The sequence below is a fragment of the Cannabis sativa genome, chromosome 5, assembly GCF_029168945.1.
Source record: "Cannabis sativa cultivar Pink pepper isolate KNU-18-1 chromosome 5, ASM2916894v1, whole genome shotgun sequence".
Lineage (NCBI taxonomy): Eukaryota > Viridiplantae > Streptophyta > Magnoliopsida > Rosales > Cannabaceae > Cannabis > Cannabis sativa.
This window is the reverse complement of record NC_083605.1, coordinates 8,560,637-8,579,532: the sequence shown is the minus strand read 5'-3', so window position 1 is coordinate 8,579,532 and position 18,896 is coordinate 8,560,637. Positions and strand designations below refer to the sequence as shown.

Sequence of the window (18,896 nt, the reverse complement as noted above, 5' to 3'; positions counted from 1 at the left end):
ATAAATTCCTTTAGTCTAGACTATAACAATGGAAAATTTTACCCCTAAAAATGGTACACCAATTCACTTTTATGAGTTTTAGTATTCATGTACGCTATAGTTGTGTAAGACATCTTGTAAAATTTTAAAAAATTAAAAAAAATTATCACGCTTTTATATGCGTGCAAAACAAATTAAACATTATTTTCTACATTATAAATTATTTTAAATTTCTCAAAATTTTGTATAATGTCTTAAAATTACAACATACACAACTAAAAAAATTAGACTAAAAATTTTTGGCTAATTAGTAATTTTTTCTCCCGAACTTTGACATATACCAAATCACGCCCCTGAACTTTTTTGGCCGTTAAAAATTCTTCTTAAACTATTAAGATTGTTAGATTTAAGGACTTTTGTCTAATTTCATTCAATTTTACTGTTTCAGTGATTGTTTATGTACTAAATCATGCTCCCCGGACATTGATATCTACCAAATCATGTCCCTCAAATTTTGATATGTACTAAATCATGTCTCCTGAACTTTCATCCATGTTAGAATTTTTTTACTAAAATTAGATAAAATTCCCTAAATCTAACAATCTTAATAATTCAGGGGGAATTTTTAACGGCCAAAAAAGTTCAAAGGACATGATTTAATACATGTCAGGGGAAAAAAGCTAATTAGCCCAAAAAAATTCTCGATGCCGAAACATTAAGAGATGCATGGGTACACTTTTTGTTGGGGATATATTGTAGAAGCACTCTATAATAAGTAATCATAGAATGGGTTATTTTGTAGCAAAACTCCTTATGTTTTAATTTTTTACAATTAACCCCATTGTCTTTTTTTTTTGTGGTAAAACTCCTTTATATTTACTTTTCTTTGCAAATTTTATAAATTGGAGGTGCCAGTTGTACATCATCCTTAAATACAACTGAATTTTACTGTATTGGTTTCGAAGTTTTACTTTCACTTATATACAGGTGTATACAGTGATTATCCAATTGGTATTTAACGGTGATATTTACCCGATGCCTCAAATTTGCAAAGAAAAGTAAACTTAAAGAGGTTTTGCCAAAAAAAAAAAAAAAGATAAGGGGGTTAAGTGTACGGGTGTGCATAAATCGATCTTATCCAATGACAACCGACCGCCAAATATTGGATATCCAACTGTGATCAGATCGGATTGGATGTTATTTTTTAATATTCAATTGGATCGGATTGAATGTTGGATGGGTGTCCAATAATCCAATATATTCAATACATCCAACATCCAATCAAACTAATTAGTATTTTCATTTAGTTTGAATGAGTAATTAAATTTTATATTGTTATACATAAAATATATATGTACATATGAAAATTAACATTAAAATTTAATCTTTTTTTTTTTGATTGGATGGATCCAATCCAATTAAATATATACTGGATCTAAGATATTGGATGGATCCTATTCGATCCAAAAAATACTAGGTTTAAAATATTGGATAAACCCAAATTAAACCAATAAATATATATGAAATGCATCCAATGGATAAACCGATCCAATCTAGCATCCAATGAATGTTAGATTGATAAGAAGACTGAAATTAATTGGATCAGATCGGATAGTAAAATCTAATATTCAATATATAATTGGATCGAATTTAGATATGCTTAAAAATATTGAATGTGGTCTAATAAACACCCTTAGTTAAGTATATAAAAATTAAAATATAGGAGTTTCACCGCTAATTACTAGCGAAATTTTAAGTTAAATCATTTTTGCCCCACCACGTTTATTATTTTCTATAAATATATACAACCTTCTTTTAAAAAAGATTGAAAAATAATTTTTTTTAGATCCTGAAAATAGAAAATATTAGTACGGTAAGAGTAAAAATAATGCATCTAACTAAAAAAAATTTGTGTGAGTTTGAGTTTAAATAATTGAATAAATGTTAGTTTGTGGTTATTAAATCTATCAAAATAAATAAACTTGAGTGTGTTTGTCTCATATTGCTCTGATTGATTTGTGGAATTTATATTACATGAGCTATTTGTAGAATTTATAGGGAAATCTACATATATACTGTTTTTAGACCAAAACTTTACAAAAATACTGGGACACGGCAAAAATAACTTTTTTACTGCCCCAGCCCATTTTCTTTACTTTTGTACTGCCCAAGCCCAACAACTTAACATTTATACTGTGAACAGTAAAAAACACGGGAAAACGACCTGCTTCGTGTGTGGGGAGTCGCCGGAGTCGGACATCACCAAGAAAAAACCATTAAATCCGGCGAAGAGTTTTTGGTAAAAGGAAGCAGAATTGAAGAACAAGAACTACAGAACACTGTCCCCCCAAAATAACAGAGGTAAACACAACAAAACCCAAAAAATAATTTAATTCTTAAGAAACCAAAAAAAAAAAAAAACAACCCCAGATTTAGATTTGAAGTTTAAAAAAAAAACGAAAACACAAATGTGATATTCTTTAATTTATTATGCAAAAAGATAAATGAGGGTTGTTCTATTGTTAATTTGACGTTTGTAACACAAAATGATTCGAAAAAAATAGTTGATAAATTAGTACAATTATTCATACAAAAAATTAGGGTTGTTCTAATGTTGTTTTGCGGTTAGTAATACAAAAACATTCCTACATATATGTATCAGACAAATATAATAATAAAAACTAACAAAAAATATAATGGGTATTTGTATTTGGTTGTTTTTGTGTTGTTTTATTGTTGTTGTATTATTTTTTTTGTTGATTTTTTTTTTTGTTTTGCTATTGTTTTACTGTTGTTGTACTATTGTTTTTACACACCTCAGACATCCCTTTTCCTAATTATGTCTTCGAACAGATCAGTTGATTTTGGGAATATGAATAATAAGTAGGCAACTAAATCATAACAGGACCACAAAAAACAAAAGAAGAAACGACGAGTTGTTTTCTACTATTTTTTTGATGTTGTTGTATGTCAATTAAAATGTTTAATTACTGATATTCTGTAAAAATATTTCAAACAACTGTATTTGGGAGTCCAATCCTATAGAAGGAACATAAAAACTACTAAAAACAACACTAAAACAACACGAAAACAACCCCAAAACAAATGAAGCATAAATAACCAGCAACACAAAAATTAAAAAACAACACACCTCTACAACCTTTTTTACAGTGACATTGTCAAAAATATCATCTGATTCAACATTTTTAACTGGGATTTACCCTTCCTCTACATATAAACAAAACAATAATAAACAACACAAAAACAACTGTTAAACAACAAAATACTACATTCAAACAAAACAAACACACAAAGACAAGATAAAAAGAAGAAAAAAGACATATTACATATGAAAGTAATACATCCCATAGAAATATAGGAATAAGTAAGATAAATTACAAGGAAACCCCTAAAACAACACAAAAACAACTAAAAAATACCTTATCAAGCTTGGACACATGTAAAAATTCATTGTCCAACTCAAAATCTGAGTCTGAAATTCAACCACAGGACAAGGACGTTTGGACATCCTCCTCTTCGAAGTTTCACCAAGAAATTTACGTTTGCTTGGAACTGGTGAGGTAAGGCTTGGGGGTGTTCCTTAAAATTCTTCTTACCCATTAAGGATCGACACAAGTTTTTATGAGGCATTTTTGGAGGATTTTTTACAACTGGAGAAGAAGACTTTGATAGAGTAATAGCCATAGATAATGAACAAGCAAAGTATTTATATAAAAAAACCAACAAATAAATAGGGAAAAATATAGAGAGAAAATTATAATTTGAAAACAACAACAACAACAAAAAAAAAATTGTATAAAGTAACCACCAAAAATTTGACCATAAGACAATAACTGGATGTTTTTTTAAAAAAAAAAAAAAAAAAAAAAAAAAAAAAAAAGAACATAAGAAGAAGAAGATGAATAATTAAATGGGATAGTAGGTATAACTATAAACCACCAAAACGTGGTGGGAAAGAGAGAGTAATTGTATTGAAATGATGATTAAATTGAATTAAAAGAAAAGGAAAAAAAAAAAAAAAGATGCCACAAATGTGACAATACCCCGTCACATCAACTTTTTATCACTTAAAATACAAAAAAAAATAAATAAATAAAAATAAGTAAACACATCAAAACTCTAGGCTGACACAAAGAATAATTTTTTGAAAAGTGGGAATGAATGGGATGAGTTGGATGCCTCAAAACAAAAAAACTATGGTATATTAAACTTTCCAAAGGCAGTATACTGCCAAAAAAAATTAAAATTCAAAAATAGTATAAAAGTAAACTTGAGCGTGTAACAGTATAAACGAAAAAAATTGGGAACAAATAGTAATAGGTGTAAATTTTCCAATTTATATTACACTTAACTTTAACTCTACTATACTTCATATACTACATAGATTCTATTTTTGTGTTATATGTAATTAATAAGTGGTCTTTTTGTGTGTATTGGTTTGTTTATATGTGGTTGCTCTTGTTTGTTTTGTACCATATTTTGTAGTTTGCCAAGTATGGTAATTTTTGTGTCTGTGTGACTTGTTTATACTATATATGGTGATTTGTCATGTACGGCAATTTGTTTAAGATTTCTTCTTAGATTCATCCTGAAAATGGTGTAAGGTAGCAGTGACATCCCTAGCTCCAGAAATATCAAAGATAAGTTTTTCAACAATAAAATTAAAATTCGTCATTTTATTTAATACTATCATTATGTAGGGTGTTAACTAAATTTTATTTTTTTTCCCTTATAGGTATATTTTCTCACTCACTTGATTTTTTAAAGATCAAAGATTTAAGGAGAGAAGTTTTTATTACAATTCATTTTCTTAAATTAATATAATGTGAGGTAGTAGTGACACTCTCAGTTCTAAAGACTTTTAAGATAAATTTTTTGCATAACAATAATTATATTTTAGAATATTTTTCTAGCATTGAAATTTAAATTCCTATTTTAATGAATATTATCATTAACTAGAGTGTGGTGTTAACTAAATTTTATACATTTTTATTAGTGAATTTTATACATTTTTAATAAATATTTTCATTAAGTAGTGACACTATTAGTTCAAAAGACTTCTAAGATAACTTTTTTGCATAACAACAATTATATTTTTGGAATGTTTTTCTAGCACTAAAATTTAAATTCCTATTTTAATGAATATTATCATTAAGTAGAGTGTGGTGTTAACTAAATTTTATACATTTTTATAAGTGAATTTGTTACTTCACTCACTTGATTATTCAAGTATTCAAGGAGTTTCAACTCAACTATTAAGTTATAATTATCGCATCATATTAGATTTTTTTTTTTAATTTTATTATTCTTCTTGTTTTGATACTAATATTTTTTTCTCCTTATTTTTAGATTTATTGGCGAAACAGATACATTTTTAGGGATTTCTTTTAAGATATTAAAATTTTATTGTCTAATTTTTTGAGCATTTCTTTTTTATGTTAGTCGCAACGTTAATGTTGTGACTCATAAATTGATTTAACATGCCCTAAAAATAGACTATAGACTTTTTTGAATGGAAAGAATCTCTTTACTCTGTCTCTCGACGTTCTTTTCTCTAACCTATAACGGTTACTCTTACCAAAAAAAACCTATAACTTTAGTATAGAGCTTTCGTAATTAGACAAATGCTATGGTATGATTAAATCTATTAAAGAAATAAAACTTTGGTGGGATTAAAAAAAAAAATTCCTATATATTGGTGTCAATGTCAATCAGCCAATGCATCATAATTTCTTAAAGCAAGAGCGCGAGCATAAACAAGCACATAATTTGAGTGGTTATGAACATTTCTATAACAAAAAGGAAAATCATTATTATTATATAATTAATATAAAAATTTAGTCATAGAAAATACATGCCAAAGATAGAGTTGTAACTTTGCTACGGCCATTTAGAGTCTCAATATTTAACTTGAATTTGTCTGTACAATCAGATAATATTTCATTTTAATCCTAGTATGAAATTTTACAAAATTTCAGTCAATGATAGAGTAACCGAGTGCAATTTCTTCATGGATGTCGCACCAGAGTGTCATACTTCGCTTGATGTAATAATGTAATACCGAAACAGCCTGTCCCGCTCTAGGCAATGTTGCATAAAACAAGATTTTTGAACAAATGTTAAGTCTATGGCCTCCCAAAATTGTTTGGAGGCCGCAAGCACAGCTGCTCAATGACCCCGGGACTAGGTTGTTTCTTTATTGGTTGCAGCTTGATCTCAAAAAGCTTCGGCCATAGCTTTCCAGTCACTGCAAACATTAATGAGTTTTTGCGTAACGAATAATGATACGTGTACCTAAAATATGCACCGAATATTTACACCAACCGACATGAAAGTTTTTTTAATCAATCATATTTACTTAAACTGTTTAGATACCCCAACTGGTTTTAGAAATCGGTGCCACATCAGTGTAATGTTTTTGTGCAGATTTTAGGAGAAATCACACTCCAGATTAATTAAATTGCTTACCAAAAATGCGATTTCTGCTCCTATCCCAAGCAATGCCATTTAGAACATCTATATCCTAAAAAAGAAAAGCAAATAAGTTACTAAAAGAATTAATCAAAACAACATTCAGCATCTGCTTCTCAGAAATACAGTATTACACAAGGTATTTTCATTATATCAGCTTACCTGATTCCCAGCACGGACAAGTTTCTCCCTGTAAAGGCGAAACAAAGAAGAGAAAAAGAAAAGGCCATGGACTCAATAAGAAAACCCTTTGATATTCTGAGCACAGAATTTAATGGAGACCGAACAATAATACAGAAACTGAAAAAATAAAAACCTCAGCTCTGGAAGAAGAATCCATCCAAGCATGCTACCATCCCCAGGCGAGATTCTAGCAATGCAGTCTGTCTACACAAAACTTGTTAAAAAAGAAATCACATTAAGAAAGGCAATACAGAACAGCTCAATGCATAATTTTATCTTTCTCAGATATAGCACTAAAAAAAAATAAAAACTTTCTAATTGCTTATTCGAAACTTCCAACACCAAAATGGATAATAATATTATTGTAGGTTCCCATGCATCCTACAAACATGCACAAAAAACAGATAACATAAACATTTTCTTACCTAAACTACAAAATTTGGGAAAAGCAGAATTTTTTTAATTCATAAACACATTATATTTAGCTGAAATATTGGAATGCCGCTACTTTTGATGTTAACGCATTTGTACTGCAAGTGATGAAAAAACTTACCCCCCAAACATTTGCCCAAACTTCGCCATCTATAAACTCCAGCTCATTAATGTTATGTACTTCATAGCCATTAAATTTTAAGATATTTTTACTGATGACTGTCATGGAAAAAAGGAAAATCAAGCAATAAAAGAAATGAGCTTATCAGTACAAAACTTAATTGAACAGCTGAACTGCAACCATCAAATGGAGGAAATCAGACATCTAGAGAAACTAGGATTAATTACTGCCACTAAATGTATCAATATGCATGTATATAACTATATATATAATATAGTGGAGAAAATTACCTTTACCGTTTCTAGCATGAAAGTAAAAATAAGAAAAGAAAGAACTAAGATAAAATTTAATAGCAAACAAACCTTTCAGTGTTCGTGGGTCAATCTTGTACAATGTTGATGTCCCATCACTTCCAAACAACACTTTGTCATCAGTTGCGAGTCCCCAACCGTCTTTCATCTGATGAGTAAATTTCTTGAACTGGGTAAAACATAAAGCCATGAAACTCATCAAGACAACAACCTGGACATCAATCTTTAGGCATTCTAAAAAGAATAATTCGATTCAATCTCTGCATTACTATATGCTCCTAACAAGAAAAGAACACGGCAACAGTAATTCAAGGAAAATGGCTAGGAAGCTGTTATTTTCTTCATGTTATTGTAATAATGGGAACAATCAGCCAAAAATATAAGTATAGAAACAAAAAAGAAAATGGAAGTATGAGTTAAAGTACTAACTTTGCTTAAATTATAACGGTCATAGATGAAACCAGTTTCTGTCAACCAGGTTACTTGGAACAGCCTGCAAAAGGGCACATAACTTCTTATCAACATTGCATCAGGATTTGTCAAACTATAAAACATTTGTATGATAAAACAATGGAAACGGAGTGCTGCTAATTATTGACATTTGTTTCTCCATTTTTAGTTGAAAATAATGCATTAAAATTTCTCTTCACAGACCTTCGGCCAATTAGAGTCAAACCCTCACCAAAATAGGAACTATCCATCTGTTGAAGAACATTGACCTGTCATACAAAAACAAGATCACCACTTTTAAAACATTGGCTCATTGCAATAGTACAACCAGTCACTCAGCCACTTAAAGTTAATCACATGGATGAACTAAAAAATACCAACAGAATCACAAAAACAAACTATTGATTATATCTAGCAGCAACAACCATCACATCAACCACAATATGTCATTGATAAATAAACTTGGAGCTACATAATTTCAAACAGTAAATTATTATCACAGATGACTAAGTAAAATACCTTTCCGGTTTGAAGAGCAACCTTTCGCACAGATGACTGGAATAACAGAAAAGAATAAGGTCAAATGATGAAACATCAACAGTAACTCCCACTAAAAAAAGGATAAATGTAATTTGATGTAATGAAAAATATACAGCCTAACTATAAATTTACTTGTACATGTATGAAACAATCTACACCCGTTTGTATATTAGTTTGTGAGGCCGACCACAAAAGTGTTTTGCTACAAAGATAAAATCGAAACATTCTACAGAGTTCAGGAAACCATAGAAATTATCTATTAAGGTATTGGGTTTACAACAACAAAGGGAAAGAAAATATCTTTAATAATTTTCAAATGTAGGTAATCATAAAACAACAAGAGGCTTATGCCAATGGAAAATCTTAGAAAATTAAATGGCACAGCTCACCCGTCCATATAAGCCAGTTGACTCAAACAGGGTGTCATTGCCAGCATAGACAAGTCCCTGAAAACCAAAATAGGCAAAAGTTAACCATATAAAATATTCAAGTTTTGACTCACTCAGAAAAACATAACCCATAAGATTAAGAATTATGAGTCCTGGAATCTAGTTTTTAATTCGTGAAGGTGTAATACTATTGCATGAATCAATGACCAATGTTTTAAAATGATATTAAATCTTATGCTGTGAATAGAGAATGAAAAACAAAAACAAAATTCCGAATAATCAAGCAAAAAAGATCTAAATGTCGCAAGAGATTTTACCTGAGTAAAGGCTTGAGAATCATGAGGGAACTCATTGACAACCTCAATCGAGTAAATTGCAGGAGAAGCAGCATCGTGCTTGAGCACGGTCCACATGTTGGACGAAATTCCCAGTGTAACAACCACGCAAAGCATGAGGAAAACGGCAAATATCAGAGAGCCTCTTCTGAAACTCGAATGAATTGATCCAATTGCCATGGGAGATTTGGGATTGGAGTTGAGGCGCTTATTGAGGTTTTTCTTTCTAAGCGATCCTTTGGACATGGTGTTCGGAATTAGTCATGGATCAACGGTCAGTGACGGGAATAGGTCAAGCTTTTGAAGGTGGGGTGTGTACTGCGCCCAGAGATTGCAGAGACCCAAATGGCCACTATAATACGCCGGTGTCGTTGATTAGTTGGTTGACTAACTTGAAAGAGCAGGTCCAGCTGGTATTGGGTGAGGAGTTCTCCAGCTGATTATCATTTTAATTAGGCTAATTAGGATTTCTGCTCCTTCAAGTTTGACATGTACCAAATTTGCCTGAATTTTGTCGTTAAAAATATCTTTTGAACTATTGAGATTGTTTGATTTAATGACTTTTGTCTAATTTCATTCAAATTTACTATTTCAGTGATTGTTTATGTATTAAACCATGCTCTCGAGACTTTGATGTCTAACAAGTCATGTCCCTTGACATGTACTAAATTATGCCCCTGAACTTTCATTCATATTACACTTTTTTACTAAAATTAGAAAAAAGTCCTTAAATCCAACAATCTCAATAGTTCAGGGACATTTTCAACGACCTTAAAATTCAGGGGCATGATTTGTTACACGTCAAAGTTCAGGAGCAAAAATCTTAATTAGCCTTTTAATTAAGATAACTTATTTATAAGAATAATTATTTATTTAAAAGTTTTGCTTTTTTTATGAACAATTTAATTGAAAATGGATATTTTTTATTTTTACAATTTAAAATAGGTTTTTTTTTTTTTTTTACGGAATTCTACATAGAAATTTCTATTGCAATTAGTGGAGCAACCTAAATTGCAACTAAAAATCGTATAGCAACCCACATAAAACTTTAAAAACTTAAACCGTAAATTAGAAAAAAAAAATAATAGTAATAATAATAAAACAAATAGTATATAATATTACATTATTAAAAACTCTAAACTAGCCACTAGTCAAGATTTCATAAGATACACAAATTTGTAGTATAATATATTTTTCGGTTTCAAAATAGTGACACACGATATACATGAGTGATGGGTAACAAAGGCATGACTAAGAAATGTTGCATCTTTTCTTTTTAGAATGAGCACAAGTACTCTCCCTCTAATATGTAAGCAAGTGGTGCCATAATTTATTTTTTAGAAGAAAAAATATTAACAAAATTAAAAATCTTAAGACAGAGCCTTGTCATGAAAAAAGAATGATAAGGAGATGTCATTAATGAATTACGATGAGAGTACTCAGGCTACTTAATCACTTGAGACTAGTTCAAGTGGTCATAAGAGAGTGCATGTGTATCTTAAAAGTTCTGGGTTCAAGTCCTAAGTTATACAATATAATATATACGCTTAAATCCAAAAAAAAAAAAAAAAAGTACTAAGGCTACCAAACTTTATGTCCTTCCTCCACTAATGCTAGCTCGGCTAAAGAGTGAGTAACATTATTATCCAACCTAGAACAATGAACAAATTGAACGTAAAAAAAATTATTAAAAATCCAAAATGATATCTCTAATATTGGAACCTAAATGGGAGTCATCACAACGCTTAGCCTTTAAAACATTAACCATAGAAGGACATTCAGATTTTAAAATCAAACTCAAATAACCCAAATGCTTACATGGTTAAAGCTCTTTGAGAATTGAAATAGCTTCAACAACGTCAAGTGCCACCGTGGAGATAGAAGACCAAACTACAAAAACAAAGACTGCGCCTTCAAGATCATGAAGGACAAACCCATTTTCCATCTTCTTTGTTTCGTTCTTGCAAGAAACGTTCATATTAAGCTTAAGGTACCCCACGACAAGCGGCCTCTAGTCGGGATGGGAACCATCCTGGGTGACTGAACAAATAGACGAACCTTGCTTCTCATTAGCACTACCATATCGAGCTTGATAATTCATAGCTTATTGCACAATAAACTCAACTCTCAATCTAGACTGTTCATTAATAAATTTATTTCTAGCAAACCAAATATGCCACAAACTAATTGAAAAAATCGTATTTTTTGCAAATGTCAATAATTTTATTATATTTCAGTAAAAACACAACTGTAATAGCCTGCAGCAGTCACTGCAGAACATAGATTTGCAGAATCAAATAGAACCAAAAATAAATAAATACACAATTTAAAAAACTTGACACAAGAGAATTATGCGTAGTATAAGTGTTCTTTCAAACACTACTAGTCCACTAGGCCACTCCTAGAGAATGAAATCAATTAATAAAGTATCAAATATCACAAAAGCAATTGACTTAAACAAGTTTGGACTCCCTCTAGTGATTTGTCACAACCCTTTGTAATCTACTATGCTAATCTGATCTCTGAAACACACCAAGTAGTGAACTCCCTTAAGATATTGATGTGTGCTTACTTCCTCCCGAAGTAAGACTTAAACAAATCTTCTCTCGAAGATATATGATCACTTCCTCCAAAAATGAGACTTGGAAAAGTCTTTTCCCGAAGACCCACACCTGTTCAAAGCTTCTCTTCAAACTATTCTATAAATAGTATGAGATCAAAACAAATACTAAAACCTAGTTGAACACTCTAGGTTTCACAAAAGAAACTCTCTCCTCACAAAGATGAAAATATGAAAAATGAAGCTAGAAGAGGTGAGAATCGTTTGACTGCTCTCTAGGTCCTATTTATAGAACATAGAAACCCTAGAGATAGCCACAAAAATGATTTTCCAGCAATACAAAACTCTTTTAAAAAATTACTAATTTGTAGCATCAAAATCGGACTCTGCTGCAGCAGATCAGGACCAGAAAGGAAACTCTTTAAATTTTCAAATTGGACCAAGATTATAGATTTGAAATTCAAACCTGCCAAATACAGTTTATTTGATTTGCTCTAATCAAGGCAAACTGAAATCATCAATTAGAGAAAAGGAAAGTCAAGTTTCTCAAAAATAGGCGACTTTCTATGGAGAACTTCTTCTCTTGAAAGAAAAGATTCCCAAACAAATACAACCAGATGAGAAAAAAAATTTCCATAAAAGAAATGAGCAACTAGAGGCACGAATTTAACACAATAAAATCAATTTAATTCCTCAATAAAAATGTGTAGGCATGTTAAAAAGATCCATTTAGTTGGAGCGGGTTGGAGCTCCGATTTGACGAATCACCTCTGATTCGAAACATTCAGATACTTATTGGATCTTGAATCAAATCCGCTCCGCCCCGCCTAATTTTTTTCTAGATCGGATCTGATCCGACTCGATTTCAATTTATTTAAAAAAAAAACTTAATTCAAGACTTGGACCCCAGACTCGGATCCCTTGGGACCTGGACCCGAACCCAGGACCCCGACCGGGACCCGGACCCGAATCCAGACTCGGACCCGAACCTGAACTCAGACCCGAACCCCGACCCGGACTCAGACCCGGATCGAGACCCGAGACTCAGACCCGAACCCAAACCCGACTCGGCCCCGAACCCAGACCGGGACCCAGGACTGAACCTGGGACTCGAGACCAGGACCGGGACCTGGGACCGGGACCTGGGACCCAAACCGGAATCGGGACTCGAGACCCCGGATTGGGACCGGGACCGAGACCTGGGACCCGAACCCGAACCCAGACTGAGACCCGGACCCAAACTCGGATCCAGACCCAAACTTGGACCCGAACCCAGACCCAAACCAAGACCCGGACCCAGGACTCTGACTCAAACCCAAACTCGGACCCGGACCCGACCCGTTGTTGGTGTTGGGGTAGAGTTTATTAAAAATATATTATCTTTACACAATCTATTAATACATGTCAATACCAAGCATAGTATTGTATTTAATAATACTAATAAAAAATTATAATGGATATAAAATTATAAGTTAATATTAAAATTCTTATAAAAAAAAAAGTCTGGTCGGATCATATCCGATCCGAATAAGTCAGGTCGGATCTGATCCGATCCGAGTATCTTATCTAGCGGGGCGGGGCGGGGCGGGGCAAATCCTTACATGATCTGGATCAGGTCGGATCATAGCCGAATTAGATCCGACCCGACCCATTTACACTCCTAAAAATGCACATTAATTAAAAATATTTTTTGTCAACTAATTTGCCAAAAATAACTTAACAACAATCATAATTTTCTCAAGTTCCATATGGGAGAGACACGAGACAAGATGAAGCATAGACAAGTAACAAGAATCATGAGTAGAAACCGACACCCCAAACCATCGTCCCACCTCCTCACGCACCTCTTTAAGGGTCCTACAGCTCCACGAAACATGGAAAGTCAACTCTTCCTCTCTATTAGATAAAGCACAAGAAGTATTAATGCTCAGGTCATGACTTTTCAAGTTTTTAAAAGCCAAGATCCTATCCAACAAAGATTTTTAAAGAAAATCCTTCACTTTTTGAGAAACTTTTCTACTCCATAATTTTTTTTTTCCAAGGAGAAGGGTCTTTTGAAGAATTAGCCTACCCAACATCGAGGTGGCGAGTCGTAAACCAATGACAACCTTTAACACTGTAGTAACCAGACTTCTAATGATATCAAATGCATTTATCATTAATCCCCACCCCCCCAAAAAAAAAGAAGAAATAGACAAGATTTCTTTAGCTTCTTCGCGTATGAAGTGATTGTTGGAAATTATTTTACCAGGATCTAAGATCTACTCACAAGTATGTTTATTAACATCCTAAATAAGAACTTTCTAAAACGATAAATTAAACACATATAAAGTTTAAGAAACCTTACATTGGGTGCAGCGGAATTAAATGACTCCTTCCGTTCAGATCTCTAACCCTTGAATCCTTTCTGTAGCAGAGTATTATCAAGATCTGAACCTGGATCTCTTTCTCTGAATCCTTGATGCTGAATCTCCTTTGCTGATGCTCTTTCTTCACGATCTTCCTCACTATGATTGAGGTATTGCTTGATGTGTGTGGGCACTACTCTAATCACTAAGGTAATTTCGAAATTCAAAGGAAGAAGCAAGAGAGAGAGTGGCGGCTAGAGAAGAGAGAGTGGAGGCTAGGTTTTTCTGATTCAGAAAGTGTAATTTTCCTGAAGCCTTCACTATCTATTTATAGCATTCCACTAGGGTTAGATTTGAATTATATGGCATTAAAATAATGAAAAAATCAACTTAAAATACCTATAAAGGTGGCCGGCCATGGCTTAGTGGACTGGGCCTTGCTTTTTGCAATTTTGCAATTTTAACACCTTTTGTATCTGATTTTCTCAAAAATGCCAATTCCTAATTCAATCATTTAAATGCCAATTCTAACTATTTAATAACTATAAATAATTATTAAATAATATTGTCATTTATCATATTTATTAATTGAACCATACAAAGTATCATAATTAACAAATATGCCCCTATTAACTCTTTCTTTACAATTTCGCCCTTACTTAGTGAAAATTTCACAAATAGACATAGTCTAATTCGTGAATTATAATTGATTAATCAAAACCAATTACATGAGTCTTACAAACAATATTATCTCAACTAGTGGGGGGACCATGGGTCTATATAACCGAGCTTCCAATAAGTAGATCAAGAATTTAGCACTAAAATTCACTAACTTATTAATTCTTCGTTGAATCCACGCATAGAACTTAGAATTGCACTCTCAGTATATAGAATGCTCTATATGTTCCACCATATAGACACATCATTAGTTATCCATTGTTATAATCCTAATGTGATCAATGATCCTCTATATGAATGATCTACACAGTAAAGGGATTAAATTACCGTAACACCCTACTATGTATTTTATCCTTAAAACACTTGACCCCGTATAAATGATATTTCAACTTATGTGAAATGAGATCTCCACCATTTATTTTCGTTTGGTCAAGCTCGAAGGAAATCATCCTTTGCTTACTATTCGCCAGGTAGAAGCTATAGATTCCATGTTTATGCTAGCGCTCCCACTCAATTGCACTACCGTGTTCCCAAAAAGTATGTATCACCCTGACCTAAAAGTAGGCTTAACTAACAATTCAAAGGAACACGAATAGCCTTTCAAGATTGAGCCTAATCATAACAGGATTAAGATCATTTGATCTAGGATCAACTTGGCGATATTGACTTGAATAGATTTTACGGTAAGTTTAATTAAATCTAAGTCAAAGTTCAATATCGGTCCCTTCCGATGCATACTCCATGCATCCAACCTGAGCTTTACTTTAACCAATGTTCTGGAAAGAACATAGTATTTTTCCAAATACAAGTAAACTCTTGTTGTAGATTATCATATCAGTAAAACCCTGTATCTGATACCAATGTGATGACAGCACAATAAACATGATCAAGTATGTGAAAAGGGTTTAAGATGAATTTATAAATCAATTAGACAAGCAATTGATAAAGTGAGCCAAAACATACACAAATGAATGAAAAATACTTCTGCTTCTTTATTGATGTTGAATAAAATAGATTACATTGAAATGGAGTTTTATTTAGGGCATAAAACCTAACAGTGATTGCAAATCAAATGAACATTCCACTCATCATCAAGGCCTTTAAGAGAAGAAACTCTAGCATCGGGCAGTAGTGTGCATGCAGGGAGACATCGAACGGTGACCACCACCTTACATAATCCATTTATCAAAGTAAATAGGCATGTATGCTCCATTGCCAATGAGCCATCTAGTACTTGATCAATTAGTTCCTTTCCAAACAAAATACTCTTCCAAATAAAAGCCTTCCACTAGAGTGTCAAACGAGCTAGAGGGATGGTAAATGCCTTTATGCCAACAGTCACTTTCAAGTACACCAATGCATCCTTCTCTTCTCATCACAATGTTGACACTAAGAATTAGCCAACTCTATATCATCCGATAAGCAATAACAATAATAAATGAAAAAACATAAATAAGAGAGATATCAAAACTTTACAGTAATTCACTGGAACTACATTTACTTTGAGGTTTTATTTCTCATGAGATTGCAAGTTGCATACAAGAAAATAACTAAGAAAGAGCTCTCACTTACATGTCTTGAGAGAGAAACAAGTAAATTCTACATAAAAAAGCTGAGAAGCTCTCTCATATTATAGAGATTTTTGAATTTAGAAAATGAGCTTAGAGGAGCCTCCTATTTATAGGAACATTAAATGGAGGTCCAATAAAATAATAAAAAATATAGAATACAATGGGAATATTCCATTTTGAGTGATTTTTGTAAAATTTCATTTTACCTCAATTATAAATTATTTAAAAGTGTACTTCTATAATGCACCCGTTTCAAGGAAGGCATCATACGCAATTACAGAAAAATAATTGAACGAAAAAGTTTCTGAATGTCAAAACAAATAAAATAAAGAGTCTACCAAAATGACCGGACCGTTTAGGCGAGTCTAGTACTGAAATTTCTCATGTTATTTATATCTTACCTAATATATAAAATGGCTATCTAACTTATTTTGTTGTGCACTTAACAGATTCTTGTGTATTTAACAGAATATACCAAAAATAAAGTTAACTTTAACAGACACAACTCATTCTATTTACAAACATTATTCACAATCACAGACCAAGACAACTTTTGCCATTCTCAAGACATCCATTCGTACAAGAACCCATTCATTCACAAAGTCATAAATTATAAATGAAACAAAGAGAAAATTATCTTCTCATTAGTTTAAAAAGAAATCAATAGCAAACTTTTTCTTTTCTTTGACACTACTATCACCATTACAGGCCAGTGAGCCCACCGCCAACCATTAACGGCACCGCCATCGACCACCACAAAAACAACCACAATTTACTTCAATCAATCTCAAATTCAGATTCAAACACAAACTAAAATGAAACAGAAAAACAATATCAGATACAAAACAAGACAAAAAAAAGCCCCAATCTCAAATCTCAAACAAGAACAACAAATGAAGAAAAATAGAAAAAGAAGAAAAAAAATCACTAAACCTAGATCTGAATCGCTCTCCTCTCCCGCTTCCACCAACCTGTACGACGAACTTTATCACAAATCTCCATTGATGTCGGCCACAAAACGGAGGCTACGAATGGCCGAAAACACGTCTCACACCATTTCTCTCTCACGCAATTCTTTGTCAAGACAATCGGAGTAGCACCGACTTCGCAATTCCTCTGCCAATCATCTCTGCGAGAAGAGGGAGAAAAGAAGAAGAAAGAGAGTACCGATAGAAAAATTAATTTTAAATTTAGGGTTTTTTTTTTTTTACTCTTTCTTTATTTTATAATATGTTTTTAAAATTAATAAATTTAGTTTTGAAAATGATAATTTTAAGTAAATGCAGAATCTTATTTTTAAATTTTATAAAAATCACTTAAAGATAATTTTTTTAAAAAAAAAAAAATTAATGTTACAGAAAGATAAAATCAAACATTTCGGTTTTTAAATTATTACATAATACTGCATTTAATATTTTTAAATTATATTATTATTAAATTTTTCTATTTGTAATATTAATCTTAAAAATGATAAAATTAAACAATTTAGATGCCACAATGTGAGTGGACCATATATATGATAGACTCTTATTAACACAAAGGTAAATTATTTATTTGAATACTCAATTAAACATAAAATATTATTTATTTCATTTATTAAATTTAACTAAAATTATGTACTTACTTTACTACATCAAAATAAAATCGAAGCTACAATTTTTAAAACTTGGAAAGATATATTCATGTATTAATGGTATTACATGAGTAATGCACATGTTACTAAATCAGATGACCATTTTAAATATAAAGATTATCTATATTAATGGATAATAATCTCTACAACAAAAATATAAAAATTGATAAAAAAGGAAGATAAAAACTAACAATCGGAGTACAAAATAGTCAATTATAATGATTTGGACCCCTACATGTCTTCAAAAGAAGAAATTGGTAATTTAGTTTTAATATACTAATAATATTTTCCTTCTATTTAAATTTCTTATTAAATCTAAAATATTTTAACATTCAAAATACGGATATATTAGCGGTTGCAATATAAGTCAAGTCACCAAAAGATATGTAACAACAACATATGGAATAAAAAGAATCCAAAAAATATATCTCATTAATAAGAGGTAAGAAAAAACTTAGATAAACTAAATTTAAACTTCTATTAAAATAAATTAAATTATATTATTATATTTAAAGAATTAAAATAACAACCTTATGTAATATTTTTAAATAATTAAACATCTAATCTGAAGAAATAGAACTTAAACTTACGTAATATGTAATATAATATTTTATGTAAATATATACATAAAACTTATAAATAATATTTATATTATTATATCAAATATTTTAAATAGAAAAAATACATTCACAATTGAAATGCATCCATTTAGTACAAGAATATATACTTAAATAAATGATAATAATACTAACTTTTATAATTTATTTTTCAAAAAAAGACTAAATATATTGAAACGGTTTCCAATGAATTGTTAATAAAGTGTTAAATAATACAAACTTATGTTGATCAAGAGAAGATGAAGACTCAAAGATAC

The 18,896-nt window shown here is 31.4% G+C and overlaps 1 protein-coding gene across 2 annotated transcripts; it reads right to left on the bottom strand.

Annotated features, from left to right (window-relative positions):
- Positions 1–5,786: 5,786 nt before the first annotated feature.
- On the bottom strand, positions 5,787–9,686 carry LOC115717000 (glutaminyl-peptide cyclotransferase). 2 transcript variants are annotated; one of them, XM_030645923.2, is made up of 11 exons: positions 9,215–9,686; positions 8,898–8,954; positions 8,488–8,523; positions 8,173–8,237; positions 7,948–8,011; positions 7,570–7,687; positions 7,208–7,305; positions 6,788–6,858; positions 6,634–6,661; positions 6,469–6,523; positions 5,787–6,247 (listed from the first exon to the last, which is right to left on the bottom strand). In XM_030645923.2, the coding sequence occupies exons 1-11, from the start codon at positions 9,476–9,478 to the stop codon at positions 6,126–6,128; spliced, it is 978 nt and encodes a 325-aa protein (XP_030501783.2). In that variant the 5' UTR covers positions 9,479–9,686; the 3' UTR covers positions 5,787–6,125. The 2 variants fall into 2 exon arrangements, with proteins under 2 accessions (XP_030501783.2, XP_030501784.2); XM_030645924.2 differs by lacking the exon at positions 8,898–8,954 and having other exon boundaries at positions 9,215–9,646.
- Positions 9,687–18,896: the final 9,210 nt, after the last annotated feature.